General features: G+C 39.6%; 1 protein-coding gene across 3 annotated transcripts in view; it reads left to right on the forward strand.

The window, feature by feature from the left end:
- Positions 1–5: 5 nt before the first annotated feature.
- DCAF5 (DDB1 and CUL4 associated factor 5) overlaps positions 6–24,292 on the forward strand; it is a 68,270-nt gene continuing 43,983 nt past the window's right edge. The window contains exons 1-5 of one of the 3 annotated variants that reach the window (XM_009101988.4): positions 6–261; positions 9,704–9,847; positions 14,055–14,091; positions 16,626–16,765; positions 18,827–18,956. In XM_009101988.4, the coding sequence (XP_009100236.2) occupies positions 48–261; positions 9,704–9,847; positions 14,055–14,091; positions 16,626–16,765; positions 18,827–18,956 (665 nt within the window). In that variant the 5' untranslated portion in view covers positions 6–47. Of the gene's footprint in view, positions 262–312; positions 426–8,990; positions 9,090–9,703; positions 9,848–14,054; positions 14,092–16,625; positions 16,766–18,826; positions 18,957–24,292 lie in introns of those variants that run through there. The other 2 variants (XM_018907537.3, XM_018907538.3) reach the window with 2 other exon arrangements.

Raw genomic sequence — 24,292 nt, forward strand, 5'->3', positions numbered from 1 at the left:
AAGGGGCGGCGGGGGAAGGAGCGGCGGGGAGCGGCGCAGGCGGCAGCATGAGGAGGAGAGGCAGCCGGGGGGGCAGCATGCGGTCGGTGGTGGGGTTCCTGTCCCAACGGGGCTTGGAGGGGGACCCCCTGCTCACCCACGACTTCCAGCGAAGACGCCTGCGGGGCTGCAGGAACCTCTACAAGAAGGACCTCCTGGGCCACTTCGGCTGTGTCAATGCCATTGAATTCTCCAACAATGGAGGCCAGTGGCTGGTCTCAGGTAAAGCGAACGCTCCCGTCCCTCGCCCCCTTCCGCCACCCCCTCCCCAGGAAGCATCTTCCTCCCCGGCCGCCTCCCCTGCGGCCCGGGGGAGGGAAGCCGCGGCAGCGCTGCTCCGAGCCGTTTGCCAAATCCACCGGTGCCCGGGAATGATGTTTTCTCAAGTAGGGATCTAAAATGGTTGACAGGTTTTAAATTCTACTATTATCGCGGGGGGAGCCCTGGTCAAAGTTTCTACGAGAGTGTTTCCCGGGCGCTGGGGGTGGGAGCTAGGGGTGCCCTTTTATTTGATGGCTCGCGTGTCTTTCCTCTTAAAAGAGGATTTTCTTATTTTGGGAGGATGACGACGGGGGAGAAGAAGCATCCCCGCGGCGCTCATTGTGGGCACCGGGTGACATTTGTCACTGCCGTGCCCCGCGCCGGGGGTCAGCAATCGCTGCCGGGGGCGGGCGGCGGCCCCGAGTTTGGCCGGAGGGGGCTGCAGTACCGCTCGGCATCGGGCGGGAACCGGATCGGTTTAATCGAGGGACTGGTCACTTTGGGGCCAACCCCACCCCATCTTCTTTTGGGGGAGGGGAGTCGGGTTTTGTTTTGTTCCTCCTCTCTCCCCTTGCAGGGCGCGATTGTGAAAGAGGGGGATATATTTGTGTTGATCGTTTTTGGCTTAAGGTTCCCTCTGTTGCTTGCCTAGGGCTGAGGGAGCCATAGGGGTGGGGGATGCTGTCAGGTATGAGGGAGGCGAGGGCTTGACATCAGCTGCGACACCGAGGAAGGGGAAAGGCTCTGCACCCCCAGCCAGGGAGGGGCTGCGGGGCTCGGCGGCCGGCTGGCCGCCTCCCCCCACCCCAGCAGCGCTTGGCGCAGGTGCCTCTTCCTGCTTCCCCGCCTCCGGGCTCCGAGGGGCAGCAGGGGAAGGAGGCAACTTGAGGCCGGGGCCTGGCCGGGCGCTGCAGGCCGCGGTCTCCTCGGGCGGCTCTTAGCGACAGGCCGGGGAATCGCGGGCCGATCCCGCCCGTGGCGCCCCGGGGGCTCGGCGCTGAGGGGTCGCGGCGCTCTTCTCCCGCCAAGCCCTCGGACCCCGCGATCCTCTGCGAGGGGGCAGAGACCTTCGAGCGGCAGGGAGGGAGCTGCCGGCCCCGGAGGGGCCGCTCGTATCGCGCCGCCCCGGGCAGGGCAGGGCCGCCGAGTGCGGTGTCCATTGCAGGCCGCGGTCGGGGGGCGTTGTGTCCCGGCCGCCCCTCGCCCCGGGGAAAGCGGGCTGGAGGCAGCGGCCCCCCCTCGCGTTGCTCTCTCGCGGCAGGGGCTGCCGACAGGGCCCTCCCCAGGGGCCGGGCAGCAGCGGGAAAGGCCCGTTCCCTGTCGTGTGGGGCAGCTGCCCTCGGGGGCATCGCAGAGGTCCTTGGCAGCTTTGTGGAGAGTGGTCTCGCTTGCTAGGGGGTTGCTGACCTGGTTATTAACCAAGGGCCTCGGTTTTGCCTGTCTACCTTGTAAGCAGCGACAGGGGCTACTGAGGAATGTGATGGGGGCCTGGCTGAGCAGTGTACTGCCTTGCCGTGGTGTCTGGGCAGAGGTGAACTGTATCACACAATGGTATCAGTAATAACTTCAAAGAGCATTCAATAAAAAGTTTTTGTGACTAGTTACTTTTAAGCAAGGGCAGAATAGAAACCCTGTATAAACATGGAGTGTAAGCTGATACACTGAAACCTTCCTAAATTTAACATTCTTACCTGAAGAAACTTCCAGCATATTTCCAGTGATTCCTGAAGTCAGTGTCCATGAAGTATCTTAGTGTTACTGTTAGGGATTTTTTTATCTTTATGCACATGCAGCTTCTGAGATATGCATCCATTTAGCTTGTGAGTATATGTGTGTATACATACATACACACACATATATATGTATATAAACATGAGTGTGTATTGGAAGGGGAATGCTGATTCACCCATTCTAAAGTTCCCATTTGTCCCAGTTGTTATACTGATTTGTACTGGTCCTCCTCCAGTAGAAAGCAGAGTGATGTATTTTTACTTATAAAGTGCTACAGAGATCTCAGGTGTGTCTGCTTTTTTTTATTATTATTATTTTCCGTAATAAGTGATGGAAACACCACCAGTATTTTCTGTTCTTCTTGCTCAAGAAGGCCTCAGGATATACTTTAGGTCTTGCCATATCATCAATGCACTACCTATGTTGACATCCATTCTTTAGGCATAAACATAAATGGTCCGGGGCTGGAATAGATTTTTAAGAATTAATTTTGTCCAAACTGCCTGAATCGAGGTAGGTGCAGGGAGAGAATGAAAACGGAGTTCACATCTACTGGCTATCTTAAATGTGTATGTAAAAGGAAGGCTTTCAAGCAACGTCCCATTTTTAATTTCCTAACTTTTCATAGAGCTTCAGAATGTTCAAAGAGGGTAAGGTTTTCCTCCATATGTAGTATTTACATGCTACTAGAGTTCTACTCTCCTAAAAAAAAAGAAAAAAATTACATGTGCTAGCAGTGCGCAACTTTGGGACAACCAAGAACAGATGACCTTAAGTCTGACCTTCTACTGATGCCCTGAGAAAATGAAAAGCTCTAATTATGCTAACTTTCTTTTTAAAAAGTTTCATGCTATCCATGGCCATAATATCTAGAATGCTCTATGGGCCATAGCAACAGCAGGCAGGTGCTTTGTGCTTCAGTCAAGAGCAAGAAAGTAAAAGTCAAAATATTTAAGGATACTCTGTTAAATCACACACCATTATAAGACTAAGCTTCATTACAATTATACTCAAAGCACTTCTCTTAAAGGCCATACTTGATCTTGAAGCTCTAAGAAATAGCAACAGCAGGAAGAAAAGCAATGAAGAAAGATAAAGGAAGGGTGTAAGCAGCCTCTACTCTGAAGTTTTGTAGAAGACTTGCTTCAAAAGTCTTCCAAATGCACATAAAGCCTTAGAATTGGTGGCATGAGGGTCTCTCATCCCTTAAAACAGTCAGCGTAGAGAAGTAAGGATGGGCTGTTGGGTGCTTCTAATTGCATGTATAGCAGCTAAGAGAGTCAACAGCTATATTGGAGTGCATGAAAAGGGAGAGTGCTAGCAGTCTTTTCAGTTGCTCAGTCATAAGTAATACATATATTCTTAACCTAGAGAGTCTACTTTGGCTGATTGACTTGTTAACAACTTGAACCTTGTTAGAGCTGTTTTAAGTACAGCTGATCCAGTGCATTCATAGTGACTATACCAATGCCATTGAATACTAGCCTGCATGCAAGTTAGTGGTGTTCTCATCACTTGGCTGGAATACATTAATGTGTCTCACAGAAGCAAGTCTGTAAGGCTAATGATTACTGTTTCAGTAAACAATTCAAACTGCTTAAACAGGGTTTGTATTTTAGTTACAGATAATTTTCCTTTTAGGATTTTGAAGAGAACTTTGGTGTGGACAAGCCTCAGCAGGCCTTCTGAAAGCATGTTTGAAACTTTTTCGTATCTTAACTTCTTTAAATCTTGTATTGGAAAGTACAGGTTTAATAGTATTTATTTTTGTTCTTAACCATGTTTCAAAGTAAAAAAGCTGAGGTTTACAGATTGAATTGGGGGCCAGTCTAGAGGTTCTTTCTGTGCCTGTTGTGACACCTCAACAGTGTCACTTTATAGGTGGAAGAAGGGCAGAAATTAATGTTTTAGAACAAGGGTGCTAGAAGAAGGGATTGACATAAGGACAAGAATTTTTAAAAATTGAAATTATTGGAAGGAGGAGGTAGACACTCAGGAGAAGATGTAGTGTGACAAGCATAAAAAACTATCTGTAGAATGACACAAGTCAAGAGGAATGCTTAACTTATAAAAAATGTCAAAGTGAGTTGAAATTGGTTAAAACTTGTTTCTGGATGGAGTTGAAAGACTCTATTGGGAAAAATGTGTCTTTGCAACACTTTATGTACTAGATAGTGTTTTTTTCTTTTAACAGTTTGAGAAACACGTGACTGTCCATGCATGGAAATTAAAACCACCATGCAATGATATGCAACCAACTGCTTCCCTCACATTTGCCAAGCATCTCCTGGAATTTGACTTCTTAAAACTCAGCTTTACTTGGTCTGTGTATTAGTTTTTCTCCCATCCTTAGGTTTGGTGGATATGTTTTCCTGTTTATCTGACTGTCATTTTTCATGCCTGCTATCTTTTACAAACATGAGCATCTTTATCAAAACCTCCAATTTTTTTTTTTTCCTCTCTCCCTACTTTATCTGCATGTTCAAGATAACTTCTGGGAAGTACTGTAATTTTCTCTTGGCTTTTTTTTCCCCCTCCTACCAGATAATGCAGAAGTTAATAGCTGCTCTAAGAGCCTAAATTTCTGAGGGTTCTAGAAAGTATTGGAAATGCATCTATCATTTAGTTTTTACATAAATCTGAAGGAACATGAGCCTAAAACAGGGGAATGAGGTGACTTTAGCAAAAGTTGTAGTGTTACTTCTGAATAAGGGGACTGTGTATCAAGTATGTTTTAAGGAGAAATGCTCTGCTCCTAGTCTGTTTGTATCAAGCAGAATTCTGTGTGAGGAGGTATATTAGGTTCAGCTACTACATCATGTTTTAATTAATGTCTGAGAAATTATAAAATTTCTCAGGAAAGATGGGATCAGTCAGCAATAATTTCAGGGGATAGGAGCTGAAGTTTAAGTTAATTAAGATATTTTACATGGGAAAAATGTCATGTGTTTTGAGAGGGACAAGTGCAACCTAAAGCATGGGAATAAAAATGGTTGACTCTACAAATAGACCATACAGACTAGCTCATAGTCATGTAGAAAACGATCCAAATGCATAAATATCCCAACATAAATATAATCAGACATGACAAAGCATGTGAAGTAAACCTGCTGTGGTGCTGTTGGGGCCTTAAATGGAGTGCTGTGCTCAGTTTTGGGCACTGTACTTTGAGAAAGATGTGCCCAAACTGAGAAAATTCAGAAGAGGGCATGAAGAATGATGAGAGGCATAGAAAAATGAAATGGTGAAAGAAAGGGGTCCATTTAGTTTACAGAAAGAACAGCTGAGTAGAAATGCAAGTCCTGAGCTTCATAAAGGTGGTTTTAATTATTATTATACGAAGTTGTAAACTCTTTTTTTGTCTACTGGGAATAGGATGAAGAAATGGTCTCAAACTGTAGGAAATAAGAGTTTAGGGTGCTGTTTGATCTTTCACTTTCTCTTCATCCTGTAACTTATTCACTTATTTCTCCTCTTCATTGTTTGCACTGTGGCACTTTCGTAATTTAAAGCCTGAAACTGGTATGATGGAAGCATCTGATGAGGGGGACAGAATAGATAGGGAGAGGTTGTTTGTCTGACAGGTCAACTTCTTTAATTTACCCTGAGCATGAATGACCACTGATTTCAATGGAGGGGAAAGTAGCAGGAGCACATGGCAAGGGGGAGTGGGATTATACGTAGTGTCAAACTTCACCCGCAGGCTTGATATAGTAGGCTAATCTGCCTAATGGCAAAGATAATGAAAAACTGAAATAGGCTGCCTAAGGAAGGTATGAAATCTACCTCAGCAGTGTTTTTTTTAAGAGCAAACTAGAGACTTATCTTCTGGGGATAATTCTGACAGAGCCTGGCCTTTTGCCTTTGGCCAAGGCCAGCTAAGTGATCAGCTTCTTGAAATACCATCCAGTCCTGTTTTCTGTGATTCATGCAACTTCTGAAGTAGATACAAGCATTAAGACTAATCTTTCATGTTAGGATTTAGAAGTATTGCCCACTTGCCATGAAGGTTCTTTTAGCAAATGGACCTGGTATATGGGAGATAAAGGGGAATTGTGGTCTTGAGCTTTGTCCACAACCAACAAGGTTAATGCACTTTAAAACTGCAGTTTTTCGGTACTGACTGCTATGATTTTGAAGTGCTTCTGTTAGTACACATGAACTCAAATGTGTTTCATGAGCTATGCAGATACTGTTTGGACTAGATTTACTTTTGGAAAGGGTATATTCTGGGCCCCTTCAAACTATTTTAGGTCTAAAATGAGTAGATTTCTCTTACCATGTCTCTTTGGTTTTGAATGTTTCTACAGGTTTGACCCTGCTCCTGTAAAGAGCACTGAAGCACGTTACTAACTAAATATTTTTAAATGTGGTTCCTTTCTGAAAAATAACTGTAGAATGGCATTGTGTAGCTCTTAGCTGGGTCACACTAACTTTTACTTTTAAAATTGTCAGTCATACAGTCCTAAATAGAAGCTGAAAAATAAGGTGAAAGTGAAGCTATTTCCTCATTATAGATGTTGAACTTACTGTTTCTGGCACCATGGACTGAAAAATTACAAATTCTCTGTGGATCTTCAATTTCCAGGAAATCCACATGTGGAGCCTTGTTAAGGTATTTGAACTTGAAGCCATATATCCAGGTGTTACAGATATGATAAACCTGTTACTGTTGGTATATGCACTATATTATTTTAAGAATGTGGCTTCCGCTTCAGTTGTAGAGTTGATGTACATGCACAATAAATTCACCATAAATTGAGAGCATTTTAATTAATCTGCATTTGCCAATCTACTGCACAGAACAAATGCTACAGATCTGAAGTTTCCTATAGTTCTCAGAGTTGTAACTTATGTTGCATAATATGTATGCAGTTTGTGTCTGATGAATCACAGCTCCTTTCTACAGAGCATAAAAACTATATATTCACATTTTCCTTACTTTCTCCATGTATACCTGCCCATACATGTGCACCTCCCTTCTTTCTTCCCTCTTATGGCATGAGTCAGGTTTGGGTGATGGAGATTGCATTTGCTGGTTTCTGTCACTTAAGACTTGCCTTTTCTTAGGTATTATTTGCCTGTGACTTAACACAGCTTGTTCTCTTGTGTGAGGATGTAGGGATTGCTGAAGTGTCTTGTTTGCCACAAATCGTCTGTGGCCCAACACATTGGGTAACTTTTTCTTTCTGGTGGAAGTGGTCTTGAGTCAGAAGTATTTCTAGAATAGCTAAATTGGAATTAGAAGGGAACACACTTTCAACACAGTAATGTTATTATTTTGTTAAACTTTTTTTATCTCAGTGGGATATGAGAGGAATAAAACTGAGGAGTAAACAGGTGTAGAAGTTCCCAAAGACAATGCATAGAGAATATATAGATGGAGGAGGGACAACACTGCATGAGTGCGGGGAGCATTTAAAATCTCCTAAGGTATGGAATGTGCCACCACCAAAGTTTCATGGAAATCTAGGTATCTGGGAAGAGGGAGACATTTGTATTCAGTAGGAAAAGTAGTTTCCAAGGCAAACAGGTACTAAGGTATAGGAACTTATAAAATAGAAGGTAGTGGAAACTTTTCACACTATCAAACACTTTTCTGCACAGGCTCCAAATTATCCTACTCCTACCATGCTGTATGTGTGTTGGGAACCACAGTAACACTTGTTTTATATAGATATCTTAATTATTTTATTTTTATCTGAACAGTGGTTGGTGGAAATGATTATGAGTTTACTGTTAAAGTGAGATACCTAGATGGCTGTGCTGTTAGGCAGAAGGATGCGAAGATTTTCTGCAGTGGTTTTGCAAATTAGTTTGCTATAGTAACAAATAACAACAATATGTTACTATGTTTTGCCCTGAAATGTCTTTTACAGAAGGCAATAAATGAAGTCTGATAGAAGCAATGTTGGCTTTCACCTGTGTTAAATGTTGCTTAAATTGTTTTTCAGGTAGTGATAACATTATGACGTGGTGGTTGGCAGCTTTGGGAATTAGTTATGTTCTGTGTGACAGTTACTTCTTAATCTTTACCTGAATAATGTGGTCATATGTTTCGATACTCATGTATTTCTGTGTCTCCTTATTATAAGCTCATCTGCAATCACTAGAGTGTAAATGCAGCTTTCCCTCCTGTTTCTAGACAGAAAGGAATATAAGTTTCCATCAGTTTAGTTGACCATAAATTACTGTGAGATTTTTGGATCCATCAAATTTGACTCATTCTTAGTAGCTATCAAATGCATCACAAATCTTTGTATCATGTACTCTTATTTGATGTGTGAAGTACAAAATCAGGAGGAGGAATGCACAATTTCATGGAGCATGGGTAATCATAACATGCTGCTGTACTGTCTATCAAAGTGTCATAAAATCTGTTAGGAGACTCAAAGGCTGAGAGACTGTTTACTTGTAGGATGTTTGACATAACTCAGTTCCACGGGAAAATTTCTTAATAGCAACACATGATGTGAAAATTCTAAGAAATCTGATTAAGAGTAATAATGAAATCTTTTTTATACTTTACCTTTTTTGTAAGTAAGCAGCAGGATAAGAGTAAACAGCAGGTCAAATAATTTTGTTTTTTTGTTTTTTTTTTTTTTTCTTTTTGATGCCTTTGTCCTCTGGATAGCAGCTCAAAAGGCTCTGAGTTTAGGCTTTTGCTTGTGCACAGAATAAGTAAAATGTTTTAACTGTAACCAGCATGTTTCTGGTGTCACTTTTCAATTGTGATGCCATTCTCTTTCAATTGTTATTAAAGCCAGATACCAAAAATATTTTGAGTCTGACTTGGAGAAACCTTTTTCAGATTTTGCAGATATTTAAATTGCTGCTGAGAATACTGACTAGTACAATAGTATTGTGATTTTTTTTCTTTTACTAATAAATAATAACTTAATGCAGTTGAAGCACAAACAGTCTAATATTTATTTTATATATAACTGTTTGCCATACAGAGAAGGAAGCACTTAGAGCTCTGAACTGAGAACTGCATGTAGGCAAACAATTAGGAGTACAGCAAGATGTAAAGCAAGAGACCTGAACTTCCTTTCCAGGTACTCTCTTTGTCAGGATTTCACCTCACAGAAATATCTCTCTTAACCTTTACAGGTCTAGAAACCTGGCATAACTGTGCGTGCTGAAGACTTCTGAATGCTTCAGTACATTATTTTTATCTTTTATCAGTCTTGAGCCAACCTATGCTATGAAGGCTTTGCAAAGACTGCTGGAGGATATATAGTTGTCAGTGAAAGGGGGGAAAAGTTCATGTTTTATGAATAACATAAGCAATGCTGGCAACAAGGAGTTAGTGTAGAAGTGTTTTGCTAACATGCATATGTGGATTTGGCATGTAATTTATCTACAGCTTGCCATGGAATTTTATATAGCAGTAAATTTCTGAGTTTCCAGGTTGCTATAGGTTGTCACTATGTGTTGGCAGAATGGCAACCGTTTAATTCAAACTTTTCATGCTGATTGCTCTGTTGTCACTAATTTTAATTGAATACCTGACTGCATGACATCTTAATGTAAATGTGTGTCTATATATCCAAGAAGGCATACATTTTTAGCAAAGCTTTCTATGAATAGCTGCAGAGTTAAATAATTTGTCTATAATCAATTTACACATGGCTCAGGCAGTAATGTACGTTTCCTTTATTTCTTCTAGGAGGGGATGACCGCCGAGTCTTACTTTGGCATATGGAAGAAGCCATCCACTCAAGAGTCAAACCAGTTCAGCTGAAAGGGGAGCATCACTCTAACATCTTCTGCCTAGCTTTTAATAGTGGCAATACAAAAGTGTTCTCTGGAGGTAAGGAAGGAAGAGCACCCCGATTTTGCATGAATATGTATTGTGAATGCCTTGGAGTAGATGACATGAGTGAGTGAGATCCTGCCGCACATGAGATCTGGAAGGTGTTCTTAATCAGCAATTAAAATTTTTTTGGGAACAGTGAATCCTTTAGCTAGTACATGATTTTCAATTTTGTCATGCCTTTTTCCAGACCCTGGTGTAAGCTCATCCTGTCTAGAACCATCATGAGAATCCTGGGTCCAGTCTGCCTCTACTTGTGCTAAAGACTGTGGAAACATTGTCTTTGTTATTCCCCCTTAACTGTACTAAGAGCAGACCCTGCATTCTCTCTGGCACTCAAGCCTGATGCTTGAAAATCTTTTCTACTACTATCTGATTTCAATGCACCCTTAGATAGCTCATGAAGGACTATTGCCATCTATTGGTGAATGATGTTTTCTTAGACCCCGTTTCAGTTCTTACTGGTAAGCCTCTGTCTTTTAGAGCTGCTAGCACCCTGGGCTCTGATAACCCTTGATGCTCTCATTTCTTTTTAATATAAATCTACTTTTTAATAGAAAGTATAATTCAGTCTGAAAACTAAGGTAAGGGAAGTGGACATATACTTCTTCTGGGGTAATAGTTTCTGTAACTTAGGTCCATTTCACCACTTGATTTTTTAAGTGTTGTGATAGGCAGGAAAATTGAATTGAGAAGAAAAGGGCACAAAAGTGTCAATGCAGTAGAGTGCTGTTTTCTGCTGTACTTCATTTCCATGTCTAACATGGTCGCAGAATAGGTGAGAATTTGTATCTTTCATCAATATGTCCATTAACATACAGCTAGACTTACTTTAGGGTACTCTGAGACTCCTGGGTCAAAGCCCTTCATTGCCTTTTTGACCCAAGATTTGTGAACTGTAAATCAATGCTAGAGATTGATTCTGAGTGCATGTGAATGGTGGAAGCTTCTCTTCCTCCGATGTTGTGTTAAAATTGTAATATCCTGTAGAAAGAAAGACATGACAAAGCTTAAGCTGGTGTCAAATTTCAAGGATGAAATGATTCAGTTATTCTTCTCAGGTGGAATAAACCCCTAGACTGTCAAATAGCGTTGCCTATCTTCTTATTCTGGGGTCTGCTGTTTGTTTTATGAGAAAATAGCATTACACACTGTCTTCAAATGAATATATTTCCACAAGTGATTCTGGGGAATTTTGGGCCAGAGTCTCTTACTTTAGTCTGAATTCAGACAAATGGAACCTTACATGAATATTCAAGGAATGAAGTGTGCCAAATCTTGCTTGACCAGCTACAGAGGTATTTTCTCATGTCCAACTCAGCCCTCTGTCCGTTGGGCTTTGCTGTCAGAGGCTGCTGTTTTCACAGGAAAGGCAGAAGATTGTACCTTGATTGTCTTGATTGTACCTTGTTACTGAAGTTAACACCTGCAGTTAAAGATTTATATAATTGATTATGGTGGATTTTTGCTAAGATGCCAGGTTAGTTGAGCTGTGATGCACAGCTGATGCACAGAGAAACTGGCCGTTCTCATACCTTTTCCCTCCTCCAGTTTGCATAAAAACACTGTGTCTCTGCCAGAAATGATTTCCATTGGAGGAGTCAGGAACTCTTTCTGTTCCTCCATCAAGATTCAGTGAGCTCATCTGCAAGGGCTATGAGTCTGACTCTTGGATCCCTTGTAAAGAGTCATTTTGCTGCATGGCCTAGATGTACCATCTGTTTTATTTCTGCTGGTAAAATGGGGCTAGCTATATTTATTCACTCAATGATGTTCTGGGAGATTCTTAAAAAGTCTGAAAGAATTTGGGGTTCTAAGATCTACTGGCTGTCACACAGTCACCCACACCTGAGTTTGGAGCTGTATTTAAATCATAGAAGTTGGAATACTTAAAAAACAATACTTAACCCCCCCCCAAAACTAAAAATTAACATATGTAAACTAGCACCAGTCACATGAAAGTCAATTTATTCTGTAATAAATGACTGCCAATGATTAGTGACTTAGGATCTGATGACCTTTTTCTAAAGCAAATCTTGATAATAGAGGAGAAGGAATTTTCCACTTCAGTACAAATTGGATTGTATCCAAGGAATTTCAGAGCTCTTTGCTTTGAAGGAGCAAGCACCCCATGTAGCCATTACAAAAATTGAAGGCAGGAACTAAGTGGACAATGTTTTGCATGTAATCTCTGGAGGAAAAAACTGTCCCAAAGAACTTCCCATCTCTGAAGAATATTTTTGCCCTTCTCTGTCCACACACACTGAGAGGACAGCAGCATTTGAAATGCAAGATCCCTTTCTTGTACACTGCGTGGACTTTCTTTTGATATGCACTTAATGTTAGGTATATAAAAAGCTGAAATTAACCTACAGGAAATTGAATTTGGTTTTTTAGCACTTATATGATAGATATGGGGTTTAGGCCACCTTAACTGTGCTCCTCTGTATGCTGCTCTGCAGTATTTCACTCTTACAAGTTTGACTGAGGGGAATGGCAGATTCTTCCTGTCTTTCTGATTGTTGTAACTGCAGTTATCAAAACGAGAGATTATAAATGATGCAGTTAGTCTCAGTGAAGAATGAACTCTTCAGTGTTAAAGTAAAAACAGTATAAGTGGGAATCCCCCTCTGGGTTGAGCAGCAGTGGTGTTTTCTGCAGGGATGAATCCTTACCAGAAGCATCCAGTTTGTGGTTAGATTTTTGTCACCACTTTCTCCTCCCACACACAGAACAGAGGAAAACAGTGGTTATTCCACTCTCATTCTTTCTTTCCCATTTTGGAGCTTGTGATGGAAGGGAATTTGATCCCATGATGACTGGATGCCTGAAACCAAACAACTGGAATGATTCTTTTGTTCATACTGGATGGAGACTGAAGAGCCAGAAGTGTCTGCTGGAGAAAGTTTTGTCATTGGAGAAACCGGGCTGTGTTTTTTGCTGGTGAAATACGTAGGCACTAGAGTAGTTTTACTAGGTACAGTGTGTAATAATATATAATGGGCAGTTCCAAATACAATTAATGACCAAAGGACACTTGCACTTAAATGTCTTGTTTATCGTACCATGGAAAAGATGAGCTACTGCTGTAATCTAAGGTTGGCATGATTTTAGGAGCCTCGGCAAAGAGGGAATGGTTGCAGAAAATCTCATACCTCACTAGTCAAAGAGAAACTTTCTCATATTTCTCTGTTGAGACAGTATACAACTGAAATATGTATGGGACAAATGAAAACTGAGCCAACTGAACATTTAAGAGTGTTCATAACATGAAATCTTGCTCCTTCTGAACCTCTGTCTTTAGTGTGCATTTGGAAAGTTTCACAACTTTACATCACAACTACAAAGATATACAGAGCATAAAAATATGACTTTGCTTTCTGGTTATGGGTTTTTTTTCTGAATTAAATGTAAAAGTCTGTGTGTGCCCTTAAATATTTCTAAAGAGGAGGTGCCAAATTTAGGTAATAAAATATTCAGCACATAGACTAAAAAGAAAAAAATCTGTTGTTAGAACTTGAAAAACTCTGCATAAGCTATTGGAATTACCTGGTGGCTGTGACCCTCTCAGCCTGTGCACATGTGATTAGTTTCCATTGTATTCAATTGGTGTGATCAAAGAAAAGTGTCTGTTTGTCTGGTTACTTGGTTTTGTTTTTGTTAATACTGAAAAAATTACACTGGCTGCTACATTCATGCCTTCTCAATGGTTGCAAAACCCTGAGTGATGACAGTGTTATCTGACAATATTTGATGGGGGAGCCACGTGCATTTAATGTATAACATCTCTTTTTACCTTTCACAATTTTTTTATGGAAAGTCCTTTGAGCAGGAAGAAAGATGTATTTTCATCAGAGTTTAAAGTGTTCTGCTGCTTTCTGTAAGAGTCTTTATTGCAAATCTCCTAAAACTTGAGCTCAAACTGGTCAAAGAATGATGAGTAGCATATTTAAATAGAATTATTTGTTGAGCAGTAGCAGAGGAAACAGGTTGGTGCATTTGGTCGTGACTGGTGATATCAAATGGAGCCTTTCATATAACTGAGCAGGGGGTAACCACGTAGCAACTGGGCTGGTCTTCTCTGTTTCAGTATTGGTTTTGAAATTGTAAATGTGGGGGTTTTTTTAATGGTTTGGGGGTTTTTCACAATAATGCTTTTTAACCACTAGAGCATGGTGTTAATTGCTTATATTTCTCTTTTCAGGCAATGATGAGCAAGTCATACTCCATGATGTTGAAAGGTAAATACACTGTGTTTCCACTGCTCCAAGAACTCCTTTAATGTCAACTCACTAGAGGCATTTTCCATTTTAAATTAATGATTTGGGAGAACCATGTTTTAATACTGAAATTTGTTTTTTATTTATCTAAATTCATAACTGGAATTAAGTATTTCCTATCACCCCATTTTTTTTCAGCACTTGGGTTCTGTATTATTTTGACCTCAGGAAAGACAATGGTTATTAAATATATATGCTCTCCTGCAGACAGCACAGTAGGTTCTGAGTAGATTATTCTGGCACATAAACAACTGTTGGCACATATGCACTTCTTGTTTTTCAACAGACTCACCTGACGTGTGTTTAAGTTGGTTAGTGCTTGGCCTACCTAACTTCCTTTTTAAACTTTGGATGTAGCTGCCTGATTCTCCACACTAACATGAAGAATATTGCTTTTGGCACTTAACTTTCTACCAAAACTGTAAAACAGTTGGGAATTGGGCTTCGTTGTGCTACATCAAGTTTAGGCTGTAAGTCAAAGTATAATTAATACATTAGCAGTAATATATTGAATTGGACTTCTCTAGACATTGTGTGTGCTGAGCTTACTGGTTTTGAAGTAAAAAAACTTCAGCATTTTGGTCTGTACTAATAACTTGTACAGATTAAAGTGTTGACCATTCATTTAACATGAACTCAAGAAAATTTTTAAAAAAGCAGGAAGAGAGAATGAAGAAATATAAAACCTTACATTTCTTTGAGTTTACTGAATAACATAATATGGACATAATTTAGGATGTGCTTGTACAAAGCCCTTTGCATTGAATTGTTCAGTGTATATCTGCTTTCCATAATACCTTATGTCTGCTTCTTGCAAAAATCTTACATGCAAGCTGGGCAAAAGTAACTTTGTCTTGTGTTCTGATGGTTTCTCAGAAATATTGTGTTGTATAGGGTTTGGGGGCTATTTTTCGTTTAGGTGTGGGGGTTTCTTTGTTTGGGTTAGGGTTTTTTTTGTTTGTTTGGTTTTTTTTTGTTCTTATTATTTTTTGGTTTTGTTTTTAACATTTTAGGCCTTTGGGGAGGGGTGTTTGGTTTGGGTTTTTTTTTGGGGGGTGTGTGTGTTTGGTTTTGGGAGCATTTTTTATTTGGTGTTTTGTTTTTCTTGTTTTAATTAAATGTGGGAATGTCATTTTTAGAAGTTGGTGTTTATTGTGTTCTGACTTTTTAAGATTCTACAAGATCTATGTAATTTTTACTTTTCTATATAACACATTTTGTTCTGCTGTGTCTTGTTTAGGTGTTTTGACAACTCTTTTTGATATGTGCATATTTTTAATGTGCTTTTGTTATCAGGTTGGTTTTTTTTTCAAAATGCTAAGTCCGGTTGTAATCCATACAGAATTCCTTCCTCTAAGGCTATTTTGTATGAATTTCTAAAAGAAACCTTAGTAGACCAAGTTCTGATTGATTCTATGGAAAGTTAATCTCTTTTTAATGATAACACTTGATCTGTCAACTGCTTTTTTGCAACTTTAAATGGCTTTTTCTGTTACTGCTTTTTCACCTTTTTTATTAATGATCCCTGAGAGGGAATTAGTAGATCTGCCATTAAGAACATCATTTGCCATGTGAGCAAAATGCTGATTTTATGTGGGATCTCTTTGGTGCAGCTTACCTGAGATGTAGGGATTGCATATATAAAGTTTTTTCCCTAAAGAAATAAAGGGGCTTTTAAAAAGAAATAAAGCAGTCCCAGGATCTTCTGATTTAGTATTTCAGTTTTTGACCTCTCCATACCACTATTCCAGCTTTTTAGATGATCTTAAAACATTAAGAAATTAATGAAGAATGTGCTTTTCCTTTTTTTATAGCTGTGAAACAGCTGAAATCCAGATATACTTTTGGGGGAATAATTTTTATTTTGTTGGGTTTTTTTGCTGTTCTTTCTACATGGAAAAATATAGGTCTGGTCTGTAAAATAATGAAGCCACAAGGGGCTAGCTTCTTAGCTAAACAGCTGGTTCCCCGTAGGGTTAAAGCGCACCAGGCAAGTAGTCTCAAGGCCGGACACCTCCGGTCTATCCTGAAAAACAAAGAAAACTTACTGAAAAGCCATCTGGAAAGCTCTTATGTGAGCTTCAATTGAACTTTTGGACAAAACAAAAACCTGTATTAAAGAATGAGCTTCTGTCTTGTGTTCCTCTTTACATAAAGCAGTAAAAATTAACCCTCAGGAGATCCCAAGGCTTCTTTCCCTTTCCTATTACACCCTCCAAAACTTAAATCTAATGCATCATGTGTTCCATAGCATCTTGCAGTATCTGAAGTTTTTAATGCTTGGGTTTTATTTTGAGATTTTTTTCTCCTCATAGCATGAACTCACTGTACATGGGTATTTTGTTTTGTTTTTACTCTAATTAAACAAGGATCTTCTTATGAAGTTACAGAAACTTTGTCACAAAGTATCACTAGGTAGATAAAGCAGTAAATACTTTGCTTTATAAAACAATAGCAAAAGAAGGAGGAATGACAATGTTGTGTCTCTCTTCCAGCACTGAGACCTTGGATGTGTTTGCCCATGAGGATGCAGTGTACGGCCTTTCAGTGAGCCCAGTAAATGACAACATCTTTGCTAGCTCATCAGATGATGGCCGGGTTCTGATCTGGGACATCCGAGAGTCTTCCCATGGAGGTAAGATCTCTAGAATGAAAATAGAATTGATTTAGGAAGAATTCATGTAAGGCAAGGAAGAGAAAAGTTACATTTATCTGGGACAGTTGATACAGTGAGTCTTGGAGAAGGATGAAAGCGAGGCATAATTCTTTTGGCCAGTGATTGGCAAGCCCTAGTCTTTACAGTTCTGTTACTGTCTTAAATGATTACTTAAAATTTTTATTAAAGATGGTGTTGAGCTGCTCCCTTCAGAAACATGTTCATACTCCAGTGTATAAGAGCCACAATTGTGAATGAGCATAAGGAACAATAGAAAAGTAATCCCCGTACTTTTCATTAAAATGACTTAGTGCCACATTAGTTTAGCTCCTGTAATCTCTCTTTGACAGGCTAAAAGGCAACTTTTGATATCTTAGAAGAAAACTGTGGTGCCAATCTATTTATAATAAAGGTAGGAAGGAAAGCACCAGCAATTAGTGACTGATTAGTGAATTATTTGACTAAGGAAATATACACAAATTTAAACTGTATTTTAAAACCCAGCCCCTTTGGCAATCTGATGTTTGTCTCTCCACTCAGCTGATGCAGGCCTTTGCTTCTCAGTGGGGGCTGCCATTTTAATAACACAGCCTTTTATGTCCCAGCAGGATTCTGATTTGATGATGCAAACATAGAAGGTTGGTTTTGGTGTTAAACCTCATTTGGAGCTGCTGGCAGACAGCAGCAATTTCTAAAGTCTCTGGGCAGACTGGCAGAACAAAAGTTGGCTTCCTTTCTTGTTTTTACTTTTGACTTATGACAATGAATAGCACCATGGAGCTTCATCTGTGGTCAGACACCTTTGTTTTCATCACTGCTAAAGAAACACTAAAAAGGAAAATGCCTGATAAAAAACTTGTAATAGAGCATGGAAGGAGGGTACAGACAAGACAAGTAAATGTTAATTATGTCTCATTTGCTTGATAGGCAGTGTTTTCATAAGATATTGGGAATTTGAGAGGGTTGCCTGCTGAACCATGTTTTATATGTGGTAAGGAGGGAAGTGAGGAAAGAAAATGACATAGCTCTGGAGGTGCTTGTGGGGCTATGGGTGCTGCCCTCGGTGGCTCAGAGAGGGACAACAACTGTCTCCCTAGTACATGAGTGACACAGGAGTTGCACCACAGCAAACAGTGAATGGGAAAGTATGGCCAAATCCCTGGCTCAAAATAGAGATTGATTCTGGTTTCTTAGTTGATTTTAAGAGTGGCAGCATGCCACAAAAGATACAAACAAGGACGAGAATTAGACTGTGCTTAAAGCTGTAAAGCTCACAGAAGCAGAGAGAAGGTAACAGAGTCAAGGCTTTTCCCCACTCTTCATGGAGACAGTATTTTGATGGAATAAATAAGGCAGAGTAGCAGCCCAAACACAGTCTTATCAGAGGGAGAGTCTGAATGAGCATGTTTTCTACTCTGTGTGTGAACAGCAATTTTGACATTTTTTTAATGCAAGAGGAGCACCCTTCTTGTCTGCTAGTGCAGCTGCAGCACTTAAGAGGTGGTGGGCTTCTTTTCCCCGGGGATAGCAGCTTGCTTTAAGCTGAGTTTCATGCAAATTTATTTCACTTTTTGTAATATTATTCTCCCTTAGAAGCAATTGCTGCTACATTTATGGTTTGGGTAATCAGCAGGGGCTGTGGAAATTCTCAGGCATATATTACTAGGAAGCTTTTAGAAGCTCCTCCACGTGTAGTCCTTATCAGATGAACATTTGGTCATGAACCTTAAAAAGATTCAAGTATTTGATCTTTGAATAGCTAGTTTTAAACTCTGATAACCTTCCATAAAGAAAATGGTGTCTTGAAATTCAGTGTGTGTCCTTTTCCATATTTAGACAGAATTAATGTACACGTGGGTGGATTTTCAAACTTCAGGTTTTATATTGCTTTGGATGTGTCAGCTTGAGAAGTGGTTTGAACATGTCTCCATATCTTCAGATCTTGTTATGCTGTTTCCATATTCAGCTGCCAAACTCCTTGCATTGAACAGTTGAATGCATTGTTTGTTCTTATGTCTGAAATTTCAACTTTTTCAACAGAGCCCTTCTGCTTGGCACACTACCCATCAGCCTTTCACAGTGTGATGTTTAATCCAGTAGAACCCAGATTACTGGCTACTGCCAACTCTAAGGAAGGTGTGGGACTCTGGGATATTCGTAAGCCTCAGAGGTATGATCTGGCTGTCCTTGTTTTATGCTGTGTTATTTCTTTCCCTTGGGATGTGATGGCATGCTGCTTTTTTTTTTTTTTAATTTAAGTCAGTATATATGGTAATAAGAAAAGATGCAGAACTAAGTTAATAGCAGTGTTGTTAATCAATTATTTGCATAATTAATATTCTTTATACTTATGATCTAATTTGATTTAAAATGGGGCTAGATATTCAGTATTAAGGTAAGTGATTTTTAAGGTAAGTCAAGGCTCCAAAGCCTGCCTGGCCTCACCACTGCAAATTAGCTAGGATTGCTGTGTCAAGTTCTCATCATTATATTTAGCACTGTCTTGGTACTACTGGAAGAAGCTGTGGTGGGCACTGCCTGGTTTACAGTTTGATTTTCCTGCCCAGATCAGGTTTTTTTGGCTGACTAGAGAGTGTGGTCAAGGCAGCTTTTTACTCAGTGCCTATGAGTTTAACATGGATTCCTGGGTGATACAGATAGCTGTATAATCAGTTGGCTGTCTAATGTGCTTCCAGATTTGCATAGAGTTAAAAACAAGTTAAGAGAATTAGGTTGCAGTTTGAAATGTGGTTAGACTGGGTTCTAAAGTGGATGCATGCAATGTCTGGTACCAGACTTTGGCATGCATGAGAGATTAAGTTTTTTCAGTCTTTCAGATTGTGAATGTTCATTTTTCCATCATAAAAATCTGTGGTGGGTTAAGTCTGGCTTCATGCCAGCTGTAACATAATTGAATGCAGGTGTTAAGTCTGCTTTCAGCTACTATTTTTCTGGGACAGCCATTACCTCTCCTCCTTTGCTGGATCAGAGATATGTCCAGAACACTGTGAGAAGGGTGTATGCTTGGCTTAGGAAAAGAAAATGTCTCTAAAGCACTCTGCTGCCACTGCAGATTTTTTCCCCATGAAACTCTCAGGAAAGAGGACTCTTCACTATGATATGTGTCCTGCTAGTGGGCTGCCAAATTCAGAGTATCTCATATTTAAATAAATTACACTGGATTTTTAGTCTATTTAAAATAACAGAGCATTTGGCAAAACTTCTACTTGTCTCTGTAGATCTAATTTGCTAATCTAGAAAGCTGGAACTTGTTTTTTAATGTATTTGTGGCCAACTCACTTTGTCATATGAGGAAAAAAATTAATTTTAGATCAATAAAGATATAATCCTCACTCTGGTGAGGAAGAGGAACCCAGAATTTACACATCTTTCTGTGTATTTCAGTTTGTTACAGTCTCTTCTGGGGAAAACACACTTAATTATCAGGGGGTAAAATTAGTTCTTGTTAAAGATAAAGTAATCCACATAATGCTGTAAGTACTTGTGGTAGACTGCATAAAACTGAAGTTGGTATGTGTGGGAGTTTGTGAATATTTTCCATATTCTTATTAATAATAAAGGATGCTGTAGTTGCAGGTAAAATCTGCCAAAAGCACTTTGGCTGGTGAGTTTTATATGTAGAATGGGTTAAAGAGCCCTGAAATTCTCCATAATCTAGGGATAAACAGGAAGCTGCCTTTGTAAGCATGCCACTAGCACAGCAAAAGAAGGCTACTGCAGCAGATGCTTTCCTCACTGTCAAAAAAGTCTGCTGATGGTAAAAATTCTTGCTTCACTACACGTTTGTAGCTCTCTTTTATACTGTCTTTGGTATCCAAGAGAATGTATTACTTTCTGAAGTGTAGGAAGGATGAAGGAATAGAAGTTTTTGAGGGAGATGATTTGAGGGACAAGCATTTGTTTGATTGTTGAATAGCATAATGTATAAATAATGACAGTAAAAAATTGCTAGATCTGTCTATTTCTTCCCTAGTCTACATTTTTATCTTCATTGCTGCACATGACATTCACATGTGAGGGATTTTTATGCCTTAAACCGTCATGGGAAATTCCTCCTTTCCTTCAGTATTGATGTAGTCCATCACAGCACTGAGGCCACTGTGGAAGTTTTTCACTCCTATCATTCCACCTGTGCTGCCAATAGAAAGTACCAGATCAGTTCAACTTTGGCTGCTTTGTCACATTGTGTGGAAGTGTGGTTTTGATTAGAGGTTGAATGGGTTGAAAGAAGGGTAAGAAGTGTAGATGCTTTTACATGTTTACTGTGGGTTTCCAAAATTTTAACTCCCAGTGTGTTAGGCTGGACCACAGCATTCTTCCAATAGAGGACGTAGGAAATGGTTACATGTAGTTAATAATTTGCTGCTGGTATAACACTTCCTGTGAAACTCATTTCCCCAACCACTGTCTGTTCTCAGATGGAGGCAGAGTTAGATAATGCAGGCACTACTTTTTCTTCATAACTGAAGGCTGCTCTGGGGAATCTTGCTGCTGCTTGTCTGCAAAATCCAGCAAGTGAGAAGCTTGGAATTCCAAAGACTAGCTGTTTGTGGCCAGTAGCAGTACTGTAGTTAGCAATCCCTTCACATAATGCATATTGCAGCCAAGAGCACTGTGTGTGTTGAGACTTTTTACAGATATAGGTAAGGTTTGATAAAACTCACAGGAATTTGCTGGTTTTTACTCATTTGAAGGGGATCAGGCTTGATGCTGAATTTCTTGTTTTAATCAGCCAAGGCTTCTCAGGGGAAGTAAAATTTTTCTTTGATGCTGTTCAGCTTGATAAGGGACTGTCAGAAAAGGGGAGATTTTTGTTAACTTCTAAACTTGTTTGTCAGTCAGTGGAATATGACTAATTTTGTAGTTTTAAATTAATAGCTCTACATTTTCAAAACATTGAATAGAGCAGTGATATCCTTGTAGGTTAGAGAATTCAGATACAGATTCCATTGCTTGACAGGAACAAATGAGCTGTATTTACTTACTTATCCAGAAAATTGGAGGATTTTTACAGCAGTGTATTTTTCTCCAAAATACATGGCTCTTCTCCAGGAGAATTTGTCTCAGCTTGCTGTTGTATGCCTCCAGCCAGGAAAGTCAGTTTTGTCCATTTCTTTAGTCAGGCAACATTAAACACCCCTAAAAACTTTAAATTGAATACTTCTAGAGCTAGGAAAGAAGTCCTGATTTTGAGTAGATTTTATTAATATACCGTGGAATTGGTTAACTGTCTAATAGGAAGCTGGGAGTGCTTTATGCTTGGCTGCTAGGGTGAAGGAGGTGATTGAAAAGCCAGCACTTCTTGGCATGCATGGAGAAATTTAGAGACAGTTGCACAGCTCTGAATTGTGGAAAGTTTAGCTCACTTCAAATAATCATAATTTGATTAGTCTTGCTGACTGAGTCAGGGTACAGAGGCGGATTCATTTTGCTTTTTCCCAAAGTTCATTCACAGCTTGATATCTCTGCTGTCTCAGCTTTAGTGCAGCAATTGAGATTCTCTCCTTTTATCCCAGTATACTAATAAGATCTGGATGTGGTAGGTTGGCTCCTCAAAAATAGCATATGAAGTGCTATAAATATAGAACTAATATAATTCTACGATTATAAGCTGACTAGTGAGTCTGGAAATCTTATTTTTCTATTTTTAGAATGTTTAAGTATTTCTTTTCCTTCAGGTGGACGTTAAACTGAAACCATCTGTATTGTTTCTTTTTTAAAAAGAGTGCATTGAAAAGCTTTAAATGTGGTTTTGATTGAGGAGGCTGCTGTAAGGCATTCACACCACTAGATGGGGTCTGGAAGCTGTGCCTTTTTAAAAGAAAGTTCAAAGAGAGAGGTCTGTGTGTCTTAAACGATTTACAATAAAATATGTATAACAAATATTGTTACAGAATTGCTGGGGGAAACTCAGCAAGTTGGAGTACCTATATATCTCAAGCAAAGACTATGTAATTTCAGCTGTTGTTAGTTACTCATGTTCCCCCTTCTCTTTTTCCACACAGCTCCATGACCATCTCCTTCTTTTTACTGAAATGAAAAGACTGCTTTTCCCCTTAAGAAAATATTATCATTGTCCCCTTAATGCTTTCTTTTCCTGTGTTCCCTCTGACCCACAACTTATATCAACATATGTGAAAGTTTTTTGAGATCCAAATTATATTGGTTTGTCCTATTAATGACCATCAAACAAAGGTTTAACTTTTTTAAACTAATCTTCATGCTGCAATAAGGCTGAGAATCTCAAGAAGCAAACTCCTAAGCTGTGGACAAGGAACACATGTTGTTAGTTATTAGTGAATTATCTCGTGATTAGCTCATTAAACAATAAGCAAAATATAGAGTATAGAAATTTCTTCCCTGTAGTAAACAAATTACATTCAGAGGGATCTTGAGAGAGGACTCTTCTTAGCAGGTTTATGAATGTTGAGGTGTGTTGATCATGCCAGTGTGTGCAGGACTTTGAAGGTGTGGCTGCACTGTGCTGCTGGTCTTGAACTGACTGTATTTCCTAAAGTCTTTGTCTTGAACAGAGCTTTTCTGCCAAGTGTTAATTACTAGGTGTTCAGCTTACTCATTGTACTGCAAGTAAACACAATCCAACTCTTAAAACAATCTATTACATCCATAACTTCTGGTCCACATGTATTGGAGATCACTGGTACTTTTGAAAATCCAGTTCTTGGCTCCTGATTGCTTTGACTTGTAGTTTATCTTACTTCATTTAGTTCCCATCCTTTCCAAGACCTGATGAGTATTACCTTTTTTGGTTTTGTATCAGTGGTCTGGTAGCAAGAGGAAAACACTGTTGGACATAGAAATCTTGCAGGAGGTATTAGATTGACATGTAGCTGGAAAAGCTAGGTTTAAGGTTTAGGAGGCCTCTCTCAGTATCAAAATCTGAGTGGTAGCTACCAGAACTACAGGAAATTTGAGAGCAGTTCTTCATAGTTTAGTTAAATGCATGTCAAATAGACCAGCTTTGCAAGAGACAACTGAGTATTACCTCTGAATAAAGGCATGAATAAAGGCATTCTGTTAGGGTGTTTTTTTTTTTTTTTTAAGAGTTGATGTGCAAGAGAAAGGGAAGAAAGGGAGATGAAGAGTATTTGCAACTCTGTCTGTACCATAGGTGATATTTGTAACCTGTTGCATAGAGAGGACTTTAGATAATCTGTGTGGTGATGTTGAAGGTATTCTAAGGTCATAAACACAGCATCATAACTGAGTACAAGTCCTTAGATTGACGTCTCCAATGGTTGCCAATTTTAGTTTCTAGGGTCATACCTTCAAGGTATTTGATCCTTAGAGATCACACAAAAAGAACAGAGATGGCAGTTATTTTCTGAGTAATGCTCACACATGGGCTGAATTCTTATCCTTTCTAGCTTTCCTTCATGAGCTCATGCCACAAAGTAACTGTTGCCTTTTTTTATCTGTGTGTTACCAAGATGTCTGAGATGTTGGATGAAATACTGAGCTTCT

Source organism: Serinus canaria, chromosome 5, assembly GCF_022539315.1.
Source record: "Serinus canaria isolate serCan28SL12 chromosome 5, serCan2020, whole genome shotgun sequence".
Taxonomy (NCBI): Eukaryota; Metazoa; Chordata; class Aves; order Passeriformes; family Fringillidae; genus Serinus; species Serinus canaria.